General features: G+C 42.5%; 1 protein-coding gene across 1 annotated transcript; it reads right to left on the reverse strand.

Moving 5' to 3' along the window:
- Positions 1-10329: 10329 nt before the first annotated feature.
- On the reverse strand, positions 10330-24821 carry sall1a (spalt-like transcription factor 1a). The gene is made up of 3 exons (XM_029647984.2): positions 23962-24821; positions 13365-17110; positions 10330-12050 (listed from the first exon to the last, which is right to left on the reverse strand). The coding sequence occupies exons 1-3, from the start codon at positions 24032-24034 to the stop codon at positions 11610-11612; spliced, it is 4260 nt and encodes a 1419-aa protein (XP_029503844.2). The 5' UTR covers positions 24035-24821; the 3' UTR covers positions 10330-11609.
- Positions 24822-25397: the final 576 nt, after the last annotated feature.

A 25397-nucleotide genomic window follows, 5' to 3' on the forward strand; every position in this document is an offset into this window, starting at 1 on the left:
TGTATGAGTGTAACGGCTTTCTTCTGTGGTCGAAGGATCAGACCAAAGCGCAGCGTGGTTAGAGTTCAACATGTTTAATAAAGACCATAAATGTGAACACTACAAAATACCAAAACAACAAATGTGAAAAACCGAAACAGTCCTATCTGGTACATAGACACAAAGACTTCATGAAGTGCTTTGAGAGACTAGTCAAGGACCATATCACCTCCACCCTACCTGACACCCTAGACCCACTCCAATTTGCTTACCGCCCAAATAGGTCCACAGACGATGCAATCTCAACCACACTGCACACTGCCCTAACCCATCTGGACAAGAGGAATACCTATGTGAGAATGCTGTTCATCGACTACAGCTCGGCATTCAACACCATAGTACCCTCCAAGCTCGTCATCAAGCTCGAGACCCTGGGTCTCGACCCCGCCCTGTGCAACTGGGTACTGGACTTCCTGACGGGCCGCCCCCAGGTGGTGAGGGTAGGCAGCAACATCTCCTCCCCGCTGATCCTCAACACTGGGGCCCCACAAGGGTGCATTCTGAGCCCTCTCCTGTACTCCCTGTTCACCCACGACTGCGTGGCCACGCACGCCTCCAACTCAATCATCAAGTTTGCGGACGACACAACAGTGGTAGGCTTGATTACCAACAACGACGAGACGGCCTACAGGGAGGAGGTGAGGGCCCTCGGAGTGTGGTGTCAGGAAAATAACCTCACACTCAACGTCAACAAAACTAAGGAGATGATTGTGGACTTCAGGAAACAGCAGAGGGAACACCCCCCTATCCACATCGATGGAACAGTAGTGGAGAGGGTAGCAAGTTTTAAGTTCCTCGGCATACACATCACAGACAAACTGAATTGGTCCACTCACACTGACAGCGTCGTGAAGAAGGCACAGCAGCGCCTCTTCAACCTCAGGAGGCTGAAGAAATTCGGCTTGTCACCAAAAGCACTCATAAACTTCTACAGATGCACAATCGAGAGCATCCTGGCGGGCTGTATCACCGCCTGGTACGGCAACTGCTCCGCCCTCAACCGTAAGGCTCTCCAGAGGGTAGTGAGGTCTGCACAACGCATCACCGGGGGCAAACTACCTGCCCTCCAGGACACCTACACCACCCGATGTTACAGGAAGGCCATAAAGATCATCAAGGACATCAACCACCCGAACCACTGCCTGTTCACCCCGCTATCATCCAGAAGGTGAGGTCAGTACAGGTGCATCAAAGCTGGGACCGAGAGACTGAAAAACAGCTTCTATCTCAAGGCCATCAGACTGTTAAACAGCCACCACTAACATTGAGTGGCTGCTGCCAACACACTGACACTGACAATGACTCAACCCCAGCCACTTTAATAATGGGAATTGATGGGAAATGATGTAAATATATCACTAGCCACTTTAAACAATGCTACCTTATATAATGTTACTTACCCTACATTATTCATCTCATATGCATACGTATATACTGTACTCTATATCATCGACTGCATCCTTATGTAATACATGTATCACTAGCCACTTTAACTATGCCACTTTGTTTACATACTCATCTCATATGTATATACTGTACTCGATACCATCTACTGTATCTTGCCTATGCTGCTCTGTACCATCACTCATTCATATATCCTTATGTACATATTCTTTATCCCCTTACACTGTGTATAAGACAGTAGTTTTGGAATTGTTAGTTAGATTACTTGTTGGTTATTACTGCATTGTCAGAACTAGAAGCACAAGCATTTCGCTACCCTCGCATTAACATCTGCTGACCATGTGTATGTGACAAATAAAATTTGATTTGATTTGATTTGAGAAGACAAGCAACAACCACCCACAAAACCCACAAAACCCACTACAAAATACCAAAACAACAAATGTGAAAAACCGAAACAGTCCTATCTGGTGCATAGACACAAAGACAGAAGACAAGCAACAACCACCCACAAAACCCAACACAAAACAGGCTACCTAAATATGGTTCCCAATCAGAGACAATGACTAACACCTGCCTCTGATTGAGATCCATATCAGGCCAAACATAGAAACAGGAAAACTAGACACACAACATAGAATGCCCACTCAGCTCACGGCCTGACCAACACTAAAACAAAGAAAACACAAAATAACTATGGTCAGAACGTGACAATGAGGGGTAGTCTCATCATTCCATACGGTATGAGGTGTATTCTCATCATGCCATAGTGTATGCTGCTGTATCATCATGACACAGCCGAAATATACTATTACAATACAAACATGTCTCTACACTATTACAATACAAACATCTCTCTACACTATTACAATACAAACATCTCTCTACACTAAAACAATACAAACATCTCTCTACACTATTACAATACAAACATCTATCTACACCTTTACAATACAAACATCTCCCTACACTATTACAATACAAACATCTCTCTACACTAAAACAATACAAACATCTCTCTACACTATTACAATACAAACATCTCTCTACACTATTACAATACAAACATCTTCCTACACTATTACAATTCAAACATCTCTCTACACTATTACAATATAAACATCTCTCTACACTATTACAATACAAACATCTCTCTACACTATTACAATACAAACATCTTCCTACACTATTACAATACAAACATCTCTCTACACTATTACAATACAAACATCTCTCTACACTATTACAATACAAACATCTTCCTACACTATTACAATTCAAACATCTCTCTACACTATTACAATACAAACATCTCTCTACACTATTACAATACAAACATCTCCCTACACTATTACAATTCAAACATCTCTCTACACTATTACAATACAAACATCTCTCTACACTATTACAATTCAAACATCTCTCTACACTATTACAATATAAACATCTCTCTACACTATTACAATACAAACATATCTCTACACCATTACAATACAAACATCTCTCTACACTATTACAATACAAACATCTTCCTACACCATTACAATACAAACATCTTCCTACACTATTACAATACAAACATATCTCTACACCATTACAATATAAACATCTCTCTACACTATTACAATACAAACATCTCTCTACACTATTACAATACAAACATCTTCCTACACTATTACAATTCAAACATCTCTCTACACTATTACAATACAAACATATCTCTACACTATTACAATACAAACATCTCTCTACACTATTACAATACAAACATCTCTCTACACTATTACAATACAAACATCTCTCTACACTATTACAATTCAAACATCTCTCTACACTATTACAATACCAACATCTCTCTACACTATTACAATACAAACATCTCCCTAAACTAAAAATAAACAGGACAATTTTAGTCCCTTCTCTATTTGATCAAACATTAACCAACAGGATGTGGTATATTTCCAGCTCATCACAGGTGTTATGGACTAACCTGGCCAAACCAAATACATATTTTCCAATGCTCAGTTACACTTTTCACTGAGGAAGTACATTTTGGTCACTTAGCAGATGCTCTTATCCAGAGCAACTAGGGTTAAGTGCCTTTTTCAAGGACACATCGACAGGTTTTTCACCTAGTAAGCTCAGGGATTCAAACCAGCAACCTTTCAGTTACTGGCCAACACTCTTAATCGCTAGGCTACCGGCCTGTTACATTGTGTTGTGTGGCAAAACTGCACATTTTAGAGTCACCTTTTATTGCCCCCAGCACAAGGTGCACCTGTGTAACGATCATGCTGTTTTATCATCTTCTTGATATGCCACACCTGTCAGGTGGATTTATTATCTTGGCTAAGGAGAAATGCTCACTAACACGGATGTAAACTAATTTGTGCACAAAACGTGAGAGAAATAAGCTTTTTGTGCACATGGAACATTTCTGGGATCTTTTATTGCAGCTCATGAAACATGGGACCGACACTTTACATTTTGTGTTTATATTTTTGTTCAGTGTACATACAGGAGGACAACACAAAACCTTAGAACAAGCATGGTCTGTTTTGACCAAACTTCAATAGCTTCAGGGTTGTACTAGAGCATCAGCTGTCACTGTGTGATGTGCTTGTAGGGGCTTACCACTGCACAGGTACCCTTTTCACTTCCAGGCAGAAAATGACACATTCAATAAACTCAAGTATCTTGGTCAAGTGTCAATGGCATCAAACGCACCTGACAAGTGACTGAAGTCTTCCGTGCGAACATCGAAATCAACCATAATATTTTATAATTTCCAAATCGTTATCTCTGTTTTGAAACCATAGCTTTGATATGTTGAACCACTGCCTTGCTGGCATGCTTGGGCACTGTGAAAAACAGGAAAGTGAAAATGTATGTCGAGGGTTGTGGGACTTAAGGTTAGATGGTGATGAGGAAATCTAATCTGTGAGATGACATTAACAGAGAGTGTCAATGAGCCTGTGTGTGTCTAAACCCTCTAGCAGACAGTGGTGGCTAGGGTTACCAACCGTAATTCTGACGGTGAAAGGGACACAATCAGCCTACTTAATCTCAAAGAGCTAGTCTCTTAAAGAAAAGAAAGATGATCTGTCTCCGTTCTACTGCATAAAACAAACATACATGTGACATCTTAAAATGGAAGCAAACGTACATTAAATTAAAAACGCAGATTGGAGAGATCATAAAGAAAGCCTCAATACCGTTTTCCCCTTTTAAATAAAAGCAGGTTGTTTCTCCTCAAAAGTCCCAGCCCTATAAAACTACCTGGCTTGAAAGACACAAACCCAGGCAGCACATTTTTAAGAATTAGCATCACAAAGAAGTTAAATGTCTCTCCTTGCAATAAACGACTCCTAAAACGGCCCTGCAATTTCACTGGTGATGATAAACAGGGGGGAGAAAGACAACAGAGGCCTTGTGGGGAAGACAAGCCCTTACTGTACATTACAGCCATTAGCATCCCTGAAGAATCCTTTTGGATGGACGATGGGGAAACAGAGCATTGTGGTGGCTGTGCTATGCATGAGTGGCTTATTAAAGAATACCCAAAGAGCCTCCCAGTCCCTCCTCTCCTCCAGTCTGGTCTGACTAACCCAGTCTTCCTGCGTTCCCCAAGAGGACCCCACATTAGTGCTCCCACCTGTTTGTCTGGGGACTCCCCGGACACAATAGGTCATGAAATGCAATCTCTCTTTCTCACCACACAAAAGGAAAGAGAGCGGATGAACTGCAAGCTAAATGACCTTCACGTTTGGATAGTCCCCAGAATCGCACTACCATTAAAATAAACCATGCAAATACTATCTTTTACAACTACATGAGACCAAAGAGGATTACTTAAATGTAGAACAAACACGAAGGGTAAATGAAAAGTGTTAGAACTGGGTGGATAGTGGATATTTCCTTGTGAGTGTAACACAGGGCAAAGAAATCCTGCTTAATGTTTGTACTCACTATCTGGAAGTCTTGTCTCCCAACCAGCTGTGTACACGCTGTAGACTGTCACTGTTTTTTCCACAGGAAACCAAATCCATGAGAACCATCAGAGGAGAAGAGGGGGAGACATACTGGAGCTGAAGAGGAGAAGAGAGGGGGAGACATGCTGGAGCTGACGAGGAGAAGAGGGGGAGACATACTGGAGCTGAAGAGGAGAAGAGAGGGGGAGACATACTGGAGCTGAAGAGGAGAAGAGAGGGGGAGACATACTGGAGCTGAAGAGGAGAAGAGAGGGGGAGACATACTGGAGCTGAAGAGGAGAAGAGAGGGGAGACATACTGGAGCTGAAGAGGAGAAGAGAGGGGGAGACATACTGGAGCTGACGAGGAGAAGAGAGGGGAGACATACTGGAGCTGAAGAGGAGAAGAGAGGGGAGACATACTGGAGCTGACGAGGAGAAGAGGGGGAGACATACTGGAGCTGAAGAGGAGAAGAGAGGGGGAGACATACTGGAGCTGAAGAGGAGAAGAGAGGGGGAGACATACTGGAGCTGAAGAGGAGAAGAGAGGGGGAGACATACTGGAGCTGAAGAGGAGAAGAGAGGGGGAGACATACTGGAGCTGAAGAGGAGAAGAGAGGGGAGACATGCTGGAGCTGAAGAGGAGAAGAGAGGGGGAGACATACTGGAGCTGAAGAGAAGAGAGGGGGAGACATACTGGAGCTGAAGAGGAGAAGAGAGGGGAGACATACTGGAGCTGAAGAGAAGAGAGGGGGAGGCATACTGGAGCTGAAGAGGAGAAGAGAGGGTGAGACATACTGGAGCTGAAGAAGAGAAGAGAGGGGGAGGCATACTGGAGCTGAAGAGGAGAAGAGAGGGGGAGACATACTGGAGCTGAAGAGGAGAAGAGAGGGGGAGACATACTGGAGCTGAAGAGGAGAAGAGAGGGGGAGACATACTGGAGCTGAAGAGGAGAAGAGAGGGGGAGACATACTGGAGCTGAAGAGGAGAAGAGAGGGGGAGACATACTGGAGCTGAATAGGAGAAGAGAGGGGGAGACATACTGGAGCTGAAGAAGAGAAGAGAGGGGGAGACATACTGGAGCTGAAGAGGAGAAGAGAAGATATTTGAAAGCATACTCTAATGAGCTGATAGTCATAGAGAATATGAACATTTTTATTTTATTTTATTCACGAATCTGTTCACTCAATGATGAGTATGATTTCCAATTAATTTTTAAAGTGTGTATTACATATGATAAAAAAGACCTGAAACTTGACACTCACTTCCGAGTCACTCTAGGAAGCTCCTTTTAGAGGCCCTTAGCTGCAGGCCTGTCACCTGGCTGGTATTGATTGACAGGTGTAGGCTGTGGTGCAAGTGTGGCTCGGTGGTCATGTGTCTTGGGGCCGTGGAGTGTGGCTCAGCGTGGCTCACCATTGTTCTCAGCAGGTCTTAGATCACCCAGAGCCAGGCCAGAGACTCAGTGGGGAGTCCCGGCTCCACACCATACCAGGCTCTCCACACCACCAGGCCCCAGGCCACAGTTTGTATCGACTCGGCAGGCCTGACAGCCCAGGACGGGACAGTGAAGAAGGGGGGCTTTGGAGTACACAGGTCTGTGGAGCATAATCCACATTTCACTGGGAGGTTGGGTAGGGACTGTATGGAAGGTACACTGCATGAGTTCAAGTCCATAAAATAAGTCTGATGGATTATAGAATTAAATAAGTGTTTGCTCCCTTGCTGTTGATTCTTTCATAACTAAAATTGCAAAAACAAAAAAGGATAGCAAATGACAAGTTATACATTTGCTAATTATAGAGCACAGACTTTACTGTAAAGACACTCAAACTAAAAGGACAGTAAAGTTACTTTGCTAATGTGTCCCATCCTCCCCTTCAGACATTACCACCTTAAACCAGTTAAGTCCATTAGACAACAACACTAAAACAGCATGTTATAAAGGCTGCAAAACAAACATCAATACCCGTAGTGGTGGAAACGAGACAGATCTACATCTTCTATAAGAACGTTATGGAAGATGCTTATGTGCATGAGTGTGAATTAAAAAGTGTGTATTCATCTTATTCTAGAACACTGGATGGTGGCATGGAGACACACTCCAAAAGCCTGTCTGTCAGAGAGCCACATGGGCAGACTAGGGGCAGTCCCACTCAGCCTGTGGAGATTGTGTTTCACCATGTTTCACCCCAGTCTTCCTGTGGTGCTGTGTTGTGAAGCAGAAAGCCACTACTGGGAGGCACAGTGGAAGAGATCAATTCTACACATTCCTGCCACCTGAGATTCAAGTGTTTCTGTAATGCTGCACAGCTCAATCAATACTTAACCAAACCTAGTAGGGCTGTTGCCTGCTGCACGCCTGGGGGAAAAGGCCCTCCTCCACCACACATCACTAGGACCACTCACTGAGGGTTTGTTACACAACTAAAAGCATGTAACTATTTCATTATTTCTCCTTGTTGCATCCCTTTTCTCTCCTTTGATCACACAAGGGGAGCTGCTCCATATGCTTATCCCACCATTTTCCATTCTCCCAAATCCCTGGCCGGGCTCTTGAGTTAAGGCTGGGTTATTTTTTATGATTATGTCATTAGCAATCATTGATGGTTTGCTCCCTAGTATCTGGGCTCTCAAGCCTCTCTGAAGATTTGATCTTTCTTTAAATAGCTGAATTAAAATGATATATACATTAAAATGAGATATTCCTGAAGAAAAAAAAACCCATTTCAACACATTTCCCTTGGTGCATTGCAACATTTCAGAGCTTTGGACTGTCATCAAGGACATAGACTATATATACCCTACTGCAATCAGAGTAGTTTATCCACCTTGAGGCTGAGTGAAAACAAGCACACTGTATCACATCAAACACTTCATTACCCCTACATGCACAACAGTGATATAGTGAACTATAGCCACACATTGCATATAGACATATAACTCATGTTTGAAGCTCCACCCGTTCAAAGTTGGATTGAATTTAAGTAATTCCAGCTCTTAAAATAAAAACCATAATTTCCATCCACTATTAAATGCATTTGAAAATTGAATCTATTATATTTAATTAAGAATTATGAATGATTTAATATGGTTGAAATAAACAAATTAAACAAACAAATTGTTCTCTTTGTCACGGCAATTTTACCATTATTATTATTGCTATTATTATTATTAGTTCATTATAGTTTATTAAATTCACAATTATAGATTGTTTAATATGGTGCTTCTGGATGGAGATTGAACCAACTATAGTTATAGTATAAAATAATTTATGAAATTCGTGTTAATAAATCTAAAGGAAAACTTTTTTCCTGCATAGTTTTAAGGTTACAAACGAAATATTAACTTCCATTCTACATCAAAGTGTATGGAGCTAAATCTACGACGGATTAAATGGGCATATGAGGTATCATTAGTCAAACTATAATCATAAATTGCTATATCAATGAATGTCACATTTAAAAGACAAAAAAATCCGATATTATCCTACACATAATTTTTCTTGTTTTCTTTTCACAAACCAAATCACGGAGCTCCGAGATCAGAGCACATTTGTATAATTTTGAGTCAATAAACAGAGGAAGGAGTCAGCTATTCCGACTCTGTAATAAAATAATCCGGAAATTGATGCACTGTACAAACAACGCTCTATCAGGGGACCAGATGTGACTGTCAAAGGGAAAAAAGGCACGGGGGGCGGGGATCTCATCGTCGGTCCCGCACCGGGCTCTCTGCAAGGATCATTTAGCGTCGATATCTTGTAAATATTGGGGAATTTAGCCAGCTATAAAATCCCGAAGAGGGGGAGAGAGAGCGGCGAGGGAGAGAGGATGCGGATCTCAAATGAACAGGTCCTGTATTGCAGGATGTGCAATGGTGTGTTAAATTAAATGCAGCTGTTGAAAAGCAAAAGGGGAAATATGCTTCTAATGTCATCAGCCGTTCCATCAACTGTCCACGTGGTCTTTCTGGCGATATGTCCCCTGCTCTAGTTTTGTGAGGCGTTACACAGAAATTAACAATGCAGCCTGTTTTACCACACTAGCTCAAAACAAAAGTGACTATTTTCTAATATCAAATATTCAAATACTATGCGCTATGACACATGGTACGCCTAAATTGTCTAATTTAGCGACAGTTTTAGAATGTTGTTGTTCACTTTGATGTAATTTATCAGGCCTATTTTGGCCATCAAGAATATAATGATTAATTATTTTTAATTTCGAACGAAACGTGGGCTGCAATCTGCATAGGCATAGGCCAATTCTTCCCATTCACTTCGTATCTAATTTCACTCTGGTGAAACATGGATTAAAATGTAAAATGAGCGACAGAGAGTTACCCTGGCCTAGACAGTGACACGACGAGTCTTCTAAATCCATCACATCAAGCCTATGAAAGACAGGGGGTTTCGGACCGGTCGATTCTTTAATTAAAGATTCAAAGGGCTGACAACAGCAGGAATGATGAACTAAGAAATGTGACTTCTGCTATCGCATACATTTTTATGACCGATCAACACAACCCTGGTGTCCTCATTGATTACGTCTACATCCGAACTCAGATTGTTTGACACAATCATGCAAATCACTTTTAAATTACTTTAGAAAGAATAGGCTGCTTCACAACAAGTGCCAGTCGAAAATGAGAGGGGAGATAAATTAATTGACCATTGACAAGTGTTATAGATCCATGATACAGTATTATTTCATAAGTGCATGTATGCCTATTTAAACTCAAATTGAAAAGTTCAATCCACACAAAAAATATATATGTTCCTTCAAATAACATGAGAAGACCACATTTCAAAAGTGAAAACCCTCCAATTATTCCAAACCCCCGATTATCTCCAATCATAAAGCATACAAAACAGAAAGAAACAAAAGAGAATGAAGAGACACAAACACTCATAGTTTTCTTTTGGAAAACGGATGTATTTGAATAATAGAGTAAAGAATGACAGTATCTTAGTTGTTAGTAGGTATTAAAGTGTAGAGAAACTGGACCCATAAAGATCTTCCAACTTTCCAAGAAAGTGCATGTAACAGTCCGAAGGTTGTCAAACCTAATATATATTTATATTTATAAAAACACTATCATTTGTCCCCTAGCCAAGATGGACTTTGTCTTATGAGCTTTATATGTACATTTTGTTGTGATGGAATTTCTATTTCTCACGTCTCACATTATTTACATAGACGTCAACACATATGTTGCACTTGATGCCAATGAGGATGCTGAGGACATAGCAGCAATGTGGAAATCCAGCAGATGACCTATAGGAGAATCCCACCCACATGATTGGCTCTCTTCTCAGTTCAAACCCGGAAGCGAACCTCTCTGAATTCATCATCTCCTCTAACAACACAACTGTTTTGTGTTAAACTTTACACAAAAAAAGCAATACAAAAAAAAGATCAAGAAGAAAAAAATGGAACTATGGAAGAAAGAAAAAAAGTACAATACATAGAATAAAATTAATGAACAAAACAGGTTAGGCCTACTGTAACTCTAAATAAACACTTGAAATGCTTGAATGCTTGCATTTTCCTTAAATAAAAGATCAACAGCGGTTGATAAGGAAATGACTACAGTGTAATCACAGTCCCTTGCCTGAAGTCTCAATGATTATTTTCATGGGGGAACGTTAATACACATCTGTTAGACGATCTAGAGTAGATCAGTGTACATTATTTACAGCCATTCTGTTTCACTTATTACAGATCTAATGCATCACATGAACATCAACAGTTGTGTTAAAGCTATATACTACAGACCAAAATAACTTAATGCCAAGGTAAAGATATGCTAAAGTTTCAACAGCTCACTTTCAGCTCATACCCATTCTGGCTGTAGAACAGAAACAAATGAACTGTTAATGCTTCCACTTGGTTCCGAGCAAGGTTATAATCACTAATAAATAAGCTCCTTAAAACTATAACATGTTGTACATTGTACAAAAAGGCAAGTTCTCTTCACACTCATGTTGGTAATGTTTCAAAGGCAAGCCAAAGCCAAGTCATTCTTTATCTTTGCCTTGTTCTCTTTCTCTTTTCTCTCACTATGTGTGTGTGTGTGTGTGTGTGTGTGTGTGTGTGTGTGTGTGTGTGTGTGTGTGTGTGTGTGTGTGTGTGTGTGTGTGTGTGTGCGTGTGTGTGTGCGAGTGCGTGTACATATGAGAGGGAAAAAGTATCTAGTTGGTGGCAATCTCTTTGTTGTCCTCCATGAAACGTGTGAATCGGAAGTGGGTCCCGTTCTCGGCGTTGGCCATTTTCTCCAGCCCAGCCAGAGCGGCACTGGTTTCTGTACTGTGCAGCTTCTCCAGGTTGCCTGTGAGGCCGCCCACGGGCGAGCTGCCCCCGTTCCCCATGCTCCCCGACAGAGACGGCAGGCCTCTGTTCTGGATGACAGAGATCTCGTTGGTCTTCATGGCCAGGCCGTTGGAGAAGGCTGCAGCGTACTGGTTCCAGAAGCTAGCCGGGTCTCCGTTTCCCACCCTAGACACCATGTCCTTCTGGAAGATCTCTGGGAACTTGACAGGGTTGGTGCCCAGGAAGGCCATGGAGCCGTCTACAGAGAGCCGGCGGCCGCGTCTGGCAGGGGCGCTGTTCCACATGTGTGTGCCCATATGAACCTGGAGAGAGAAACAGATACAGAGAGAGAGAGAGGACGCAAATTATAAATATTTCAAACTTGCCCACGACAAAGGCACATAGTAACAGATGATGCCGTGGAAAAAACAAAAACAGAAAGTTAGTATTAAAAGAGTTCAGCACCCTGGGTGCAGCAGGAGGATTGGTGCGGTGAGCTGTGAACGGCGTGGGGACGTGGGCATGGTGTAACCGTTTTATTATGGCTAGGATGAAATACTGCATTTCATCTGAAACCTTCATTCAAACGTCTCATGAGGGAGACCCTTGTGCTTTGGTTCAAATTGCAGTGCCCACTCTCATTGACCTGGCCAGTATTACATCTGATGTTTACCCCTGCTATACCCTTTGCCAACGAGGACAATGTATTTTTCTCCTTCTTTTGATCCTGAAAGGATGAGTGTTACAGATAATTCATGTTATTCTTTTTAAATCTGTAGAAACATGGAGGTGTCAGATACACAACTGAATGTGTTGTCTAGAGTGTGTTTTTATTCAAATCATGCATAATTTATAGCAAGTGATATTTTAAAATACATTGTTAGATGTGTGCTCTAGATAACACATTTTACAATATCACTTGCTAGAAATGACACATTATTTTAATAAAAACACACTACAAAATCATAGCATCAGCTAAATGTGAAATCTTGCTACAAATAATAAGGGTATTGTTTTTTTATATCATCAAGGGTGTAAACTAACTGGTGCTGATTACCCGGTAATTGCAATCTGGTTATACATTTGACAATGCTTCCTAAATATTACGCCTCTCTACGTTTCGCCCCCTTGATTTCTCACAGTTGAGTGGTGTGATCACATTTGGCCCTTCATTTCCTGTTTATCTCTTAGGGGCCTTTTCCTACTGATCAAAGGGAAACTCTGGGATTTTCAAGGGGTAAACTCTGGAAAACTGAGGATGGTTGCCTCTGGTTACTGTAGTTAATTCTGTTAACTGAACCATTCCCAGCTGTGCTCTGCTGATCACATTCTCAGGTTTCTACCCAATAATCATATTAATGGGGTGATTCAACCTTTCCGCTGAGCTGGGTCTTTCATCAATTATAGAACATTACTGCCTCCGAACGGCACTGACATAACACACTTCAATTTGTTGCTCAAAGTTATGGACCAAAAGTCTGGTGATTTTTATACTCCTCCTATAGATATTCATGAATAAATATGTGGACATTTTCCAATTCCATTCATAATGTTTTTAAATATACAATTGCCATGAGATATTGAATATGTGTGTATTTTAAACATTCCATTCATAATGTTTATAATCTTACAATTACCTTGAGATTTCCTTTGGTGGTGAAAGCCCGACCACAGATGTGGCAGGCGAAGGGCTTCTCCCCAGTGTGGGTCCTCTCATGTATCTGCAGAGCGCTGGAGGAGGAGAAGGTCTTCCCACAAGTGTTGCAGTAGTGCTGCTTGGGTGTCCGGCGTGGAGGGGCAGAGGCCGAGAGCACTGGGGATGTAGAGGCAGAGGTGGTCACCAGGCCATGGGGCATGTTGCTGGGCATGTCCTTATGGTGATCTCTGTCCTGGTGGTCCCTGTGGTGATCCCTGTGGTGGTCCCTGTGGTGGTCCCTGTGGTGGTCCTGGTGGTGGTGGAGGCCATGGAGGAAGCCGTTGACCTCTGATTTGATCATGGAGGACAGGGAGTTCACAGAGAGGAGGGAGGGGGTCGGACTGGAGGAGAGGCTGGTGTTAGAGGGTTCGAAGAGCTGCGAGGGCAAGTCCCTCATCTGGTGGGTGAGCATGTGCTGCTTCAGGTTGCCCTTGGTCGAGAAGCCCCGGTTACAGGCTGTGCAAATGAACGGTCTCTCTTTGGTATGGCTTCGGTAGTGGATGTCCAAGGCACTCTGACATGCAAACGTTTTCCCACAGATGTCACAGGCCGTGTTCTTGAACGTGCCACGCTCACGGAATGGGAAGAGCATGCCCAGTGGGTCTTTAGACGGGTTGCAGGATGTCAGGTCCAGGGCCCCGATGCTAGAAGGGTGATGCTGCATGAGGCTGGCACTGATGTGATCCAGGGACATAGCCCTCTGGTGCCTCTCCTGTCTCTCCTGCCTCTCTTGTCTTTCCTCCAAGCTGGGGGACTTACGTTGATGTTGGGGGTGCCCATTGGTGGGGGATGGGGGCTGCATGGAAGAGGTAGATTCTGACACTGCTGGACTCCCGGCACTCGGGCTCTCGATGTCCCCACCTAGGGATGAGGAGTCGTTAGTTAGGCAGTCCCCTTCCATTGAACCTCCGTTCCCCATGGCCTTCATTCTGCTGGCCTGTAGCTCCTCTACCAGCCTCTGGTGGGGGTTATGGTGGTTGTGATGCTGATTGTCATGGTGGCTGTTAAGCTGATTGTTATGGTGGTTGTTGTGGTGGATTCTATAGTCAATATCATGGTGGGTATTGTGGTAGGCATTGTGATGGGCATGATGATTTTTCTCCTGCCCGTCCTGGACGACCATCTCGGGGTGAGAGGGGGAATTGCACAGGCTGTCTTGGGAGGCGTCAGCTGACTTAGGGGTGTCTGGGACGCTGCTGTCAGGGCCATCTTCCATCCCTTCTACTCCTTCCATCCCCTCCATATCATCATCAGAGAAGTTGTCCAGGTCATCGAAGTTCTCATCGAAGTTCCTCTCATCGAAGGAGCCAGTGTCGGAGCCCATGGACTCAGGGTAGCTGTCTGGCAGTGGGGTGTTTGGGATCTGCCCTCCCATGTGCATGCGGATGTGCTGCTGCAGGACCACCGCATTGGTGAACTTCTTCTGGCAGATGGGGCAGGAGTGATGGACCCTGAGTGGAGGCATGGCCCGGTGGACGGTGTAGTGGGTCTTCAGATTCCCTTTGGTGGTGAAGGCTCTGCCACACACTTTACACTTGAAGGGCCTCTCTCCAGTGTGAGTACGGTAGTGCATTTTCAGAGCGCTCTGACAGCTGAGCACACGGTGGCAGATGACACACTCATTGGGGTCCGTCAACTTCCTGTCGATGTTCTCCACCAGCTGCTGCAGCTTGGAGGTCTCTGACCCCTGGAGCGGGTCCAAGAGGCCCCCGAACGGGAACTTAGCCTTGAACTGCTCAGACATGAGGGGCATAAGAGGGTTGGTCATCATAGGTGGGCTGTTGGAGGTTGTGTATTCTGTGTTGCGCTCAGACTCAGAGCTCACGCTCGCGATGAAGCTCGACGAGTGACTGCCCTCTTCAGTTTTCCCGTTTGATGTAGGCAGGGCCGCAGCTTCTTCAGACAACCCGTCGTTGCTTTTCATTGATGGCTCAGCAGCGTCACAACCGGAGTCAGTCTTTGTCGAAATGGGGGGGCTGGTTATGGCTACCGAATGATCCTCTTTTTTAATGAATGGCGGCAGGCTGGGTATGGTTGGTGGGAGCAGCATGCCCACTGATGAGGTCAGAGTGGAGAGAACAGGCTTGCTGTCCAGCCAGCTGGTCACAGGCTTCTCTGGAGGCATTGACATACCATATGGAATGCCGGTGCTCGTTGGAATATTGTCTAAATGCTCGGGGACAGGGTATGGATTCATCTGAACATGTGGATACTTCTCTTTATGACGCTGGAAGTGGACCTTCAAGTTACCGCGGGTGGAGAAGCGATTGCCACAGATGTTACACTTGTACGGCCTCTCACCTGTGTGAGATCGCAGGTGGATCTGCAAGGCACTGTCACTCCCGAACACCTTGGCACAAAATCTGCACTTATGCTTGAAGAACGCCTCCTCTGAGCTGCTCTTGGGTTCAAATGAAGTTGGTGACTTTCCTTTCCTCTGGGCCAGCGCAGCCAGAGAGTTGAGGTCCTCCACTGTGGTGCCAATACTGGGCAGGGAGCTGGAAAACAGGTGGTTTCCAGATGGGGGCTGAGGTAGATGTGGATTAGTTACAGGGTTCAACAGGCTACCTATCCCAAAGGCTGGCATGGATGACTTAGTGTGTGATGGGTTACTGAGCTGAGAGTGGAGGTTGCTGCTGATCGCATGTATTGGCCTCTTGTCAGAGGACGACTGGACGTTGTTGACTGTGGACGACCCCAGTGAGCTGATGCTCTGAGATGATTCACCGCTGCTGGGATTGTTGCTCTGAGGTAGCTGCGCCCTTTCAGCCAGCTGCTTCAGGCTGCTGATGCTGGCAGACTGGCTGGCCAGGCTCTGTGCTAAGCCCGCAGCTGCAGCCAGCTGCTGTGAGAGATGGGAGCTGAGCGTGGTCAGTGGGTTGGCTGACGGCCCCAACGAGCCTCCTGGTGTGGAGATGCTGGGGGGCACCTGCATTTCAGGGGACTGGGAGGCCAGTAGCAGGATCTGGTGACGGATCTGTTCAATGAGCTGCAGCTGGTGGATCTGTTGCTGCTGCAGGCCCAGGAGTTGCTCCATCAGGGCCGGCACTGCCACCCTGGGGCCCCCGGACCCAGACCCAGAGGAGCGCTGCGTCTCCTGGGTGAACTGGGCCACAGCCACTTTGGTGCTCTGCAGGTTTTCGATGATGACGTTGCTGTTGATCATAGAGATGCTCCCCAGGTCAGTCAGGTTGCCAAGCGGAGGTAGCTGAGGGGCAGAGACGATCGAGGTGCCCGGTGCTGGTCCGGAGCTGTTCCTGCTGGAACTGTGGCCATTTCCCTCGCCTGTGTTCATGTTGATGTTACTGCCTCCCTCCATGTGGCTGCTGCCTCCATCATTGTCGTGACCAGGATGAACGTTGATTCCGGAAACGTCAAAGTCCATGGATTCTTCTTTGTCGAGAGCGTTATGCTCCAAAAGGTCACTGCACTCTGCTTGATCAGTGTTATTAACCATGTCATTCATCTGCTCATCAGGATTATGTGGAGGGGAGCCAGGCGAGAAGCTTCCGGAAGGAGAGGCAGGATTCTCATTCACTATCAGAACTAATTGATTCTTAGTGCAATTCTTCTGGTGTTGTTCAAGATCTGATAGTTCAAAGAACTCAGCACAACATCTGCTACAGACATGGGCATCTGACTCCTTGCAGGGGGGGTCTTCCTCCGAGCAGGGCTCTTCTGTGTCCCCTGAAAAAACACAGGAGGAGGAAACAGAGGATTAGTGATTAGAAATGTTTTGCAGCTGAAGAGGCAACTTTATCTATTCATATTATTTTGTTGTTCATCTTAAATTAATCAGTTTTACACTTATCCGCTTGATACGTTCACGAAAAACAACCATCAAAAAAGCAGCAGTAAACCAAAAAAAAGAGTGAAAAAGACCTCTTTTAATGTGGTGGCTCTGAGAAACAGGATAAGAAAAGAATGGAAATCAATAATAAGTGATCTTTGAAGATGTACATCTGGTTTCATCAATCCAACCATCTTTTAAGTAATCATTTCTATAGATAATCCATCAACATATAAAATACTATGAAGTGAGGACATTGGGGCTTAATGACATTTCATTGAGAAGCATTGATTTCCAATATTTCATACTCCTCAATGTCTACATGTCCACTGAGCGCAAATCAACCATTTGAAGGACTTATTAGACTTTCAATTTGCTGTCAACTTTGCTCATTTTCAACTCGACTACAGGCATCTTGGACAGGTTATCCCTGTCACTAAGCTAATTTGTATCCAGTCAGGCTGCAATCGGAATCTGACAGCCACAATAAACAGAGCCTTTAGATTCCAGATTGTTCTCTCTAGCCACTCGGACACTCAACAAAGACAGTGCAAAATTATATATGCCATTATTGTACTGATATCACTAAGAATTATACATTTTGTTTTTACTAAAATATCTGTAATGTTTACATAACACATGTTTTTATAAATATGTTATGTATATTTAATAAATTACATAAAATAAAATAAATAAAACACATTATAGTACCTAACATAAAATGAAGAGTAAAACATAACGTATAAAACTTTGTATAAAAATTTGTAGTGATATAAATGTGTAAGTATCACAGTGCTATATATTATTATATATATATACTTTATAGGGAAAAATAAAATAAAAACATAACTACAAATGGCTCAAGAAAATTTGTCAAGAACTATGAGTGGAGCTGCTGTCATATATATTAGAATGAACGGCTTTGCTGCCCAAAACCAAGCAACTGGCCACAGCAGTTTAAGCAACAGGCAATTCAATACCAGCCAATAAGAATACGCTAAATGAATAATTGTCTTTTAAATGTGCATAGAAACTGGTCTTGGTTATGCAATTTCCATTCAACAAACACAGGGGTCAGTGTGAAAAGATCAAAAGGCGAGTCAACACCCCTATGCCACTGCTGTGCTCCAGACTTTCCTCATTCTATCTTATTTTTGTCAAACCCAAATCTCACTGTTTAACATACAAGTTGATTTACAAATTGCAATTCTCTATGAATCCCTTTCATTGTGGGCCCCGGCGATCTACATTTTCATCACGGGTGGAAAGGGAGGGTTCATTTGAAAATGAAACCCAGAGTGAGAGAGAGAGAGAGAGAGAGAGAGAGAGAGAGAGAGAGAGAGAGAGAGAGATGAGTGCGGCCCTTCCCCACTGAGACAGGATGGCTTCCCATTGTTCACACAGCATGGGAGCGGCGGGCTTGTCGGCACGGCCTGGCCTGGCCTGCTCATCTTGGCCAACTCAAAGCAGATCCTGTTTAATTCAGGGATTATCTCCCTCAATGTTTCTCTGCTCTGGGACATCAGATAACGCAATGTTGCCATGACAGTAAAACCCAGACTCACACCACTCTAACCATGCAAACGGAGAAGACTCGCTCCAACTTTAATAGTAACTTTTTAATATCAACCATGCAGCCTCCCCTGAAAGCGTCAGTAATGAAAAATGTGTTTGATTTACCTCGTGGGAAGGAAGAGTAGCTTTGTTTGGTATTGGTTGACCATGTGAACAAATGAAAGTGGATTTTATGTAAAGAGGAAATACATCAATTTACACAATGTCCTGAATATACTGCTGTAGGAAACACTAATGTAGCTAAACAAAAATGTGAGAAAACTATCCAAAGTCAACAAAATGAAAGCGCTTGAACCGCCCTTCAAGAACTTACCTAGAGGTTATAGGAGCAAACTTTTACAAAAGTACAAAAATGCACTATAAAAGCAAAAATGTAAACATCAAGTTCATAGTGTTAATTCTTATTCTCTTACTAGATTAAAGTGCACTGGAGTGTAGTGATGACACACATGTTGAAGCTGCAAGCTACTATTTCCACATATCATTAATATATATTTTTAAAGGATTTAAGATTCCATACATCCAAAGGTTTGTTTAAACTGTCCAATGTAATCTGTATGAAAACACTAAGAACAAGTGACTAGCTGAAGTTTCTTCAGATGCCTGTGGATAACTTATTTAGTTAGGCAGTCAGTAATAACTATCTTTAAATGTAACATTCTCTCATTCGTCAAGTGAATGGAAACTGGACATTGTGGATTGTATCACATTGTGGATTCTATCTAAACATGATCATGTTTAGCGACCAAAATAACTATATCCAAAACCACAGAGAAAAATAAAACAAAGAGCATATGCCCAAATTTAACTTTCTTATCAACTTCTCATAACATTCACTGAAACCACAATATATATGTCCCTAATAATAATGTACTTGTAACAGGCTAGGATTTGACCGACCAAGGGGTAAATTCACTTTCTAAATCTCAAAGTGTGTTACTCTCAACACCCAGCACACCCCAGCCCCTTCCTTCATAAATACTCAGTGATTGTAAAGCAAATAGTGGTCCAATTAAAACAATCAAATTATTCCATCTCAAATGTGCTCTTTCACAAGAAGCTATTTCCATAGCACCACCTTGACTATTAAGAAGTTAAAGCATCTCAGAAACATGGAGTATTTGAAAGTACATCTATAATCATGTACTGACATGTAATCATCTCTGTTTACATAAGTAGACATGCACTTAAAAAGAGATGGTATTTTGTTAATCTGATGTCTTTATGAATAAAAAAACAAATACTATGAAAATAATGCCAACAAATGCGCAGCCTAAATGATAACAGCCACAATGCACACAACACCCAAATGTCTACAGCAACAGTGCATACATTAGTCAATGTTTAAAAAATAGCTTGACGATTATCTCTGAATAGAAATAATGCGTTACTCTGTATAAAAACGGTGTCCTAAAACAGCTAAATCTCATCATCATCATGCTACAAGGAGTCACCAGAGCACAGGCCTTCAGGGAGGCAGAAGAGACACATGCCAAAACAGAGAGCCTCTGATAAAAAGGACAGAAGAGAGTAAATAATAAGGGGTGTAGAGATGTGGATTAGTAGAAAATATGACAGAGTAGCTTTTTGAGAGTTCCTACGTTACTTTGTAGGGACGCTGGCTTCAAGCCTCTTGACACTTGTGAATTCAGTAGGATGTCTGATGCCTGATGCATGCCTGAGCTAACCCACCTCCTCTCCAGCCCTCACACTGCTGACCTCACTGGAAACATCCCAGTGAACACTAGATGGGGTTCCACTATAGCTGCCGTTTCCCGGATGGACAAGCCCCAGCCTTAGCAGCTCTGCCCTGGTGACATGATTAAAGCTTAAAGGGGAGGAGAAGGGAGAAAAGCAAGCAAGTCCTTCAGCCGGGATACATCTCAGCCTTCCACTATATAAACATTGGCAAAATGACAAGTAACTGAATCCCTGTTGTTTGCGGGGTACAACAGTGCGAAGGGCCGAGGACCGCCCTGCCGGGGGGGCTACTCTTGCAGGGTGGAAGTGGATGGCGGTCACATTGATAAGACTCCCCCCCATCACAAATAGAGGACAGAGTCCCTGCTAGGCCCCTGTGGCTCTGATCAGCGGGGTCAATGACGAGGTACAGGAGAACACACTGCAGCCTGAACTCTCATCAACTTCACACAGAGAGACACAGGGGGACCCTGGCAAAGGTTAAAACAGCTGAACATCCCACCCGAGAACTCTCTCTCTCGAGATGAGAGACAGACAGCCTTGACTCTCAGCCTCATACACTAACTATCCAGTGGCAAAATGCCCTCAGCATCTCCTTAAAATGTATTGGGAATGTTAGCCTCCCTCTTTTTATTTTGCATACAGAGACTCTTGAGGACTTTCCAGTTCCACACAAACAGGAGATCTCTCAGTCATGAGCACACATTCTAGAATTATCAACCCATTTCCATGTCCCTAACCCATAATGACAGGTATTGCATTTTCAGCTTGTTTAATGCATGATGCATTTTGGGTTATTTATTGTGAAACTCAGTAGGCACCAGTCTGCTGACAGAGAATGACTAAAGTTACTATTCACTACTTTATTACATTTTAGGGGAAATGCAGCAGTCAAGGAAAAACAAGTATGATTCTAGGTATAGACTATGTTTTGCATTGATCCTTAGTTCCAACCAAATCATGCAACCTTTGGTAGCAGTAAATGCTTCTTATGCAAGGTTTAAGTTGGGTGAAACAGAGCTTTATTTCCAGCTAGCATTTTGTAAAGGATACTGCAAACAACATAGCTGTACACACACTGAAAGAGCTTAAAACATGATTAGTTATATATGAAAAATAAATCAAACTAAATTGACTGTCTCAAGGAAAATATATTTCCATACAACTCCTCAGAAGGAAAATACATAGACAATGTGTATGGAAAAATCAGCCATATAGGGTCAGTTAAAGAGCCTCTAGAGTTTCCTTTCTGTATGCTATGTCATGGCAAACACTTCTAATAAACATATATTAATAGTAATAATAGTAATACTAGTGTAATATGGGCTACTATAGAGCAGTAGCTACAAACAAGTCAAATGTAATCTGTATCAGAGATAGGAGCTTATGATTTCCTTTGGAAGTACCAGTGCAATGACAATATAGTCTGCAAAAAGACAGAGCCTAATCTAACTTTCATATAAACTAATAAACGAATGCGCAACATTAAAATCTACTATACATGTGAGACTTTAAAATACATCCACAATTCTAAAATGTTAGATCGAAACTACAGTCGTTTCACTATGAACATTCAACCATTTTGAAAAAAAATATTTCAGTAAATTGTACGTTTAGTTTAAGGAAATATAGAATATACTAATTTTAATAATCTGGAAATTGCTTGCTATTTTTAAGATAGTGAAACTTAAACTTTGCCGCATCAAACTACCTTACAAACACTATAGGGTGAAAGTTATGGCTATGGGTGTTGTAGGCCTATAGAAAATACTTCCATAACCTGGTTTTCACAGCAGGTCTAAAGCACATCTTTAGCAATAGAAAATTAAATCCCAGCTTGTTGTAAGTCTCGTTGGAAAACATAATTTTATCAAATGTATCAGCATAAGAGGAAACGTGACTGTTGGTGGACTTAACAGAGATGGTCAGCTGGTCACTCCGGAGTCGTAGAAACTCGCAAGGGTGACAAAGCGTTCCAAAAGCAACCAAGGTAGTTGCATAATAAAATTCATTCAACCACTGTCGCCATCTTTTTGATGGCCTCAACCACAACTTGACATATTCTTTGTACAAGCCAATTTTCATGACGTGACGTAATTTGGTGTTGAGCTCTTGTTAAAGTAAATTAACATAAATCCTTTACATATTTTTGAAAAATGTAGGGATAAGTTAACTTGTTTATCCCGTAAAATAACAGGCCTCTGTCCCTCACTATTTATTTTTCGCTCTTTTTCTCTCAGTGTGTGTGTGTGTTTGTGTGTATGTGAGAGAGCGAGGGGGGGGGAAAGAGAGAGAATATGAAGCTGTATGTCATCTATACTAACATTTCACCTTTGAAATATCTTGACAATTATGTTTAAGGAATATACACAAGGGAAATGTGGGAAGTAAACAAAAAGTGTGCATGCGGCTAAGCATTAAACTGTTATAATGTATTAACATTAAATAATGATATACATAATAACTATAAGGCCATTATAGCTTCAGTGTTCTGTTGCATCGTGCACCACATTGAGATTGTGGTTTAAAAGTCATATGATTTGTAAACGAATGATTACCATCCACAATTAAGACCACACCATGTCCACAAACTGAAAATCGATAAGGTATTCATTGTAAGCAAATAATGTTTATATTTTCTTATCATTTGATTTGAATCAAGCCAAGGCTTGGCTGAGAAATACCGACTTTGTAGACTAGCCTATGTACAGGACAGTCAGAAACAGTAGAAACGTTAGGCGAGTATGCAAATTATTATTTATATTCTATATAGGCCTAAACCCAAAATAGAGGGAAAACATTTAAGAAAATACTGGTTATTTCTACGCACCAGTACTTGTCCGTGTATAGAGTAGGTTAGGCAACGATTGGAGTGAAACTAAGTCGACTACAAAAGCAGAAACTTAAACGAGCCTTTCGCTGCAGCAACTTTGCTTGCAGCAGCAATAGAGGAAACTTGCTTTTTGTAAGACAAAAATGTTGATTAAAAAATCAATCTTTGTAGCCTACCACACAAAATGTTCTAAAAAGTTCATTCTAAAAGTGTAGGCTACATAGAAGCCTATGTCGAGGTAAAAGTAGGCTAAGCAGCCTAATAACAAGACTATAACGCATGCACTTTTAAATGGTTATATTTTGTAACAAAGTTTTATTCTAAAGTTATATCAACAACAAAACGCAATAATATGATATTTTCAAGAATAAAAGTATTTGACTGTGTCTTAGAGCGATATATAGAAAAGGCATAGTTTGATCATAAAGTAGATAGCCTATACACATAGCAAATGTGTCTAGTTATCATAAAATGATTGAGACAGTAAATTGCATGTATTCATTAAAAAAAACATCTAACTTCGAAAAGGGGGAAGACTTCCTATCCAAAAAGAAACAATCCTAAAATGACAAAAACATCTGAAAAGCAGATATTAAAAGATAGTAGCGTGGATAACAGCGATCCATTGCCAGAACTTACCATTGTGCTCGGATAAAGCCAGATGAGGGTCCGATTGGAAATGTTGCGGCTTTGCTTGTTTCCTCCGAGACATGCTGGCTCACACATCAGCCAAGAAAGAATAAAAAATTACTAAAAAATCTGCTCAAAATTACGAAAATCGAGTCCATCCACCGCGCATGTGTCCTGTTATGATTATCAATAATGCTTTGCGATTAATCATTCGGGGGTTCCTTGAAAGGCTATTGGCACCTCGCCAGCCCCCTATTCAAATTAAGTCTCTTTAATCAATTAGGTCCTGATTTGCTGGGGACTCTTGTCTCTCTCTCAGCTCCCACCCAATGAGTTGATCCGTGTGGAAGAAAAGGCTGGGTTTTCCAACTCCCTTTAGATACAGTTTAACCCTTCTTAGCAACCAGCTGGTAGCTACATAAAGCTTATCTTGGCTACTAGTGGAATGTCAGAGTCTTCAGTCCATTCGCTGAACGGTATCTTTCCTATTGACTAAGCAGCGATCAAACCAAGCAGAGTTAGGTCAATTTGAACTGACGAGACGCTCACGGTGAAACCTCCGTGATCTCACATACAAATACTTTCCACAACTCTGGTCGCTGTTGCTGTGCATATCCTCCTTTCAGATTTGCATTGAGGTCGCTGCAATTCAGATCTTGTATGTTGAAACACTGATACCTAATCGTTGGTTAGTGGTGCCTCAATGCAGCGAGGAAAACGTAGATCGACTATAGGAGTCTCGTGCGTAATGACACTGTAGGTGTCTTGGAAGTCCAGGATATGTATCGAATATCCCAATCAGATTCATTTGATTATCGCCGAACGGGGTTAGTAACACGTTTTCATCACACACCGCATTCCGCGAACAAACAAACTTTAAGGGCCCATGTAGGACTGTGAGAAATGTGGAGCCCAGCCCACCTATGATGTGATTGGTCACTGGGCTACTCTATCATAAGCCGTTGGAGGTGCAATCTCTCGCTCACCTCTCTCTCTCTCGCTCTCTCTCATACGCATGGTTCGCGAGCGAGTGTGTGTGTGTGTGTGTGTGTGTGTGTGAGCGTGTGTGAGCGTGAGCGAGTGACTGACCAGTAGAGGGTAACAGTAAAGAGTGTATGATTATGTTTCGAAGGCATGGACATGTTTGTATTGTTTATAGATGTTTACTATACATAGGCTACTTCAGCACACCATGCATACATTTCACGAACTTGCGCGTCATTGAAACATTGAGTTGTTTTCATTTCAAACGTTGATTGGATTGTTTAGCGAAACTCGCTACAATCAGCGTCTTGTCCAAATTGTAGCCTACAGTAGCCCAGCATGTCACGGGTAGCCTGTGTGTGTTTATTTTGCTGTACGTCAAGTTTATATTTTCATCAGTTCTGTAACAAAAATTAGAGCCTTATTGCGCAGTTGTAATGCAAGACAAAAGCAGTTGCTAT

This window comes from Oncorhynchus nerka, linkage group LG27 (assembly GCF_034236695.1).
Source record: "Oncorhynchus nerka isolate Pitt River linkage group LG27, Oner_Uvic_2.0, whole genome shotgun sequence".
NCBI classification, from domain to species: domain Eukaryota; kingdom Metazoa; phylum Chordata; class Actinopteri; order Salmoniformes; family Salmonidae; genus Oncorhynchus; species Oncorhynchus nerka.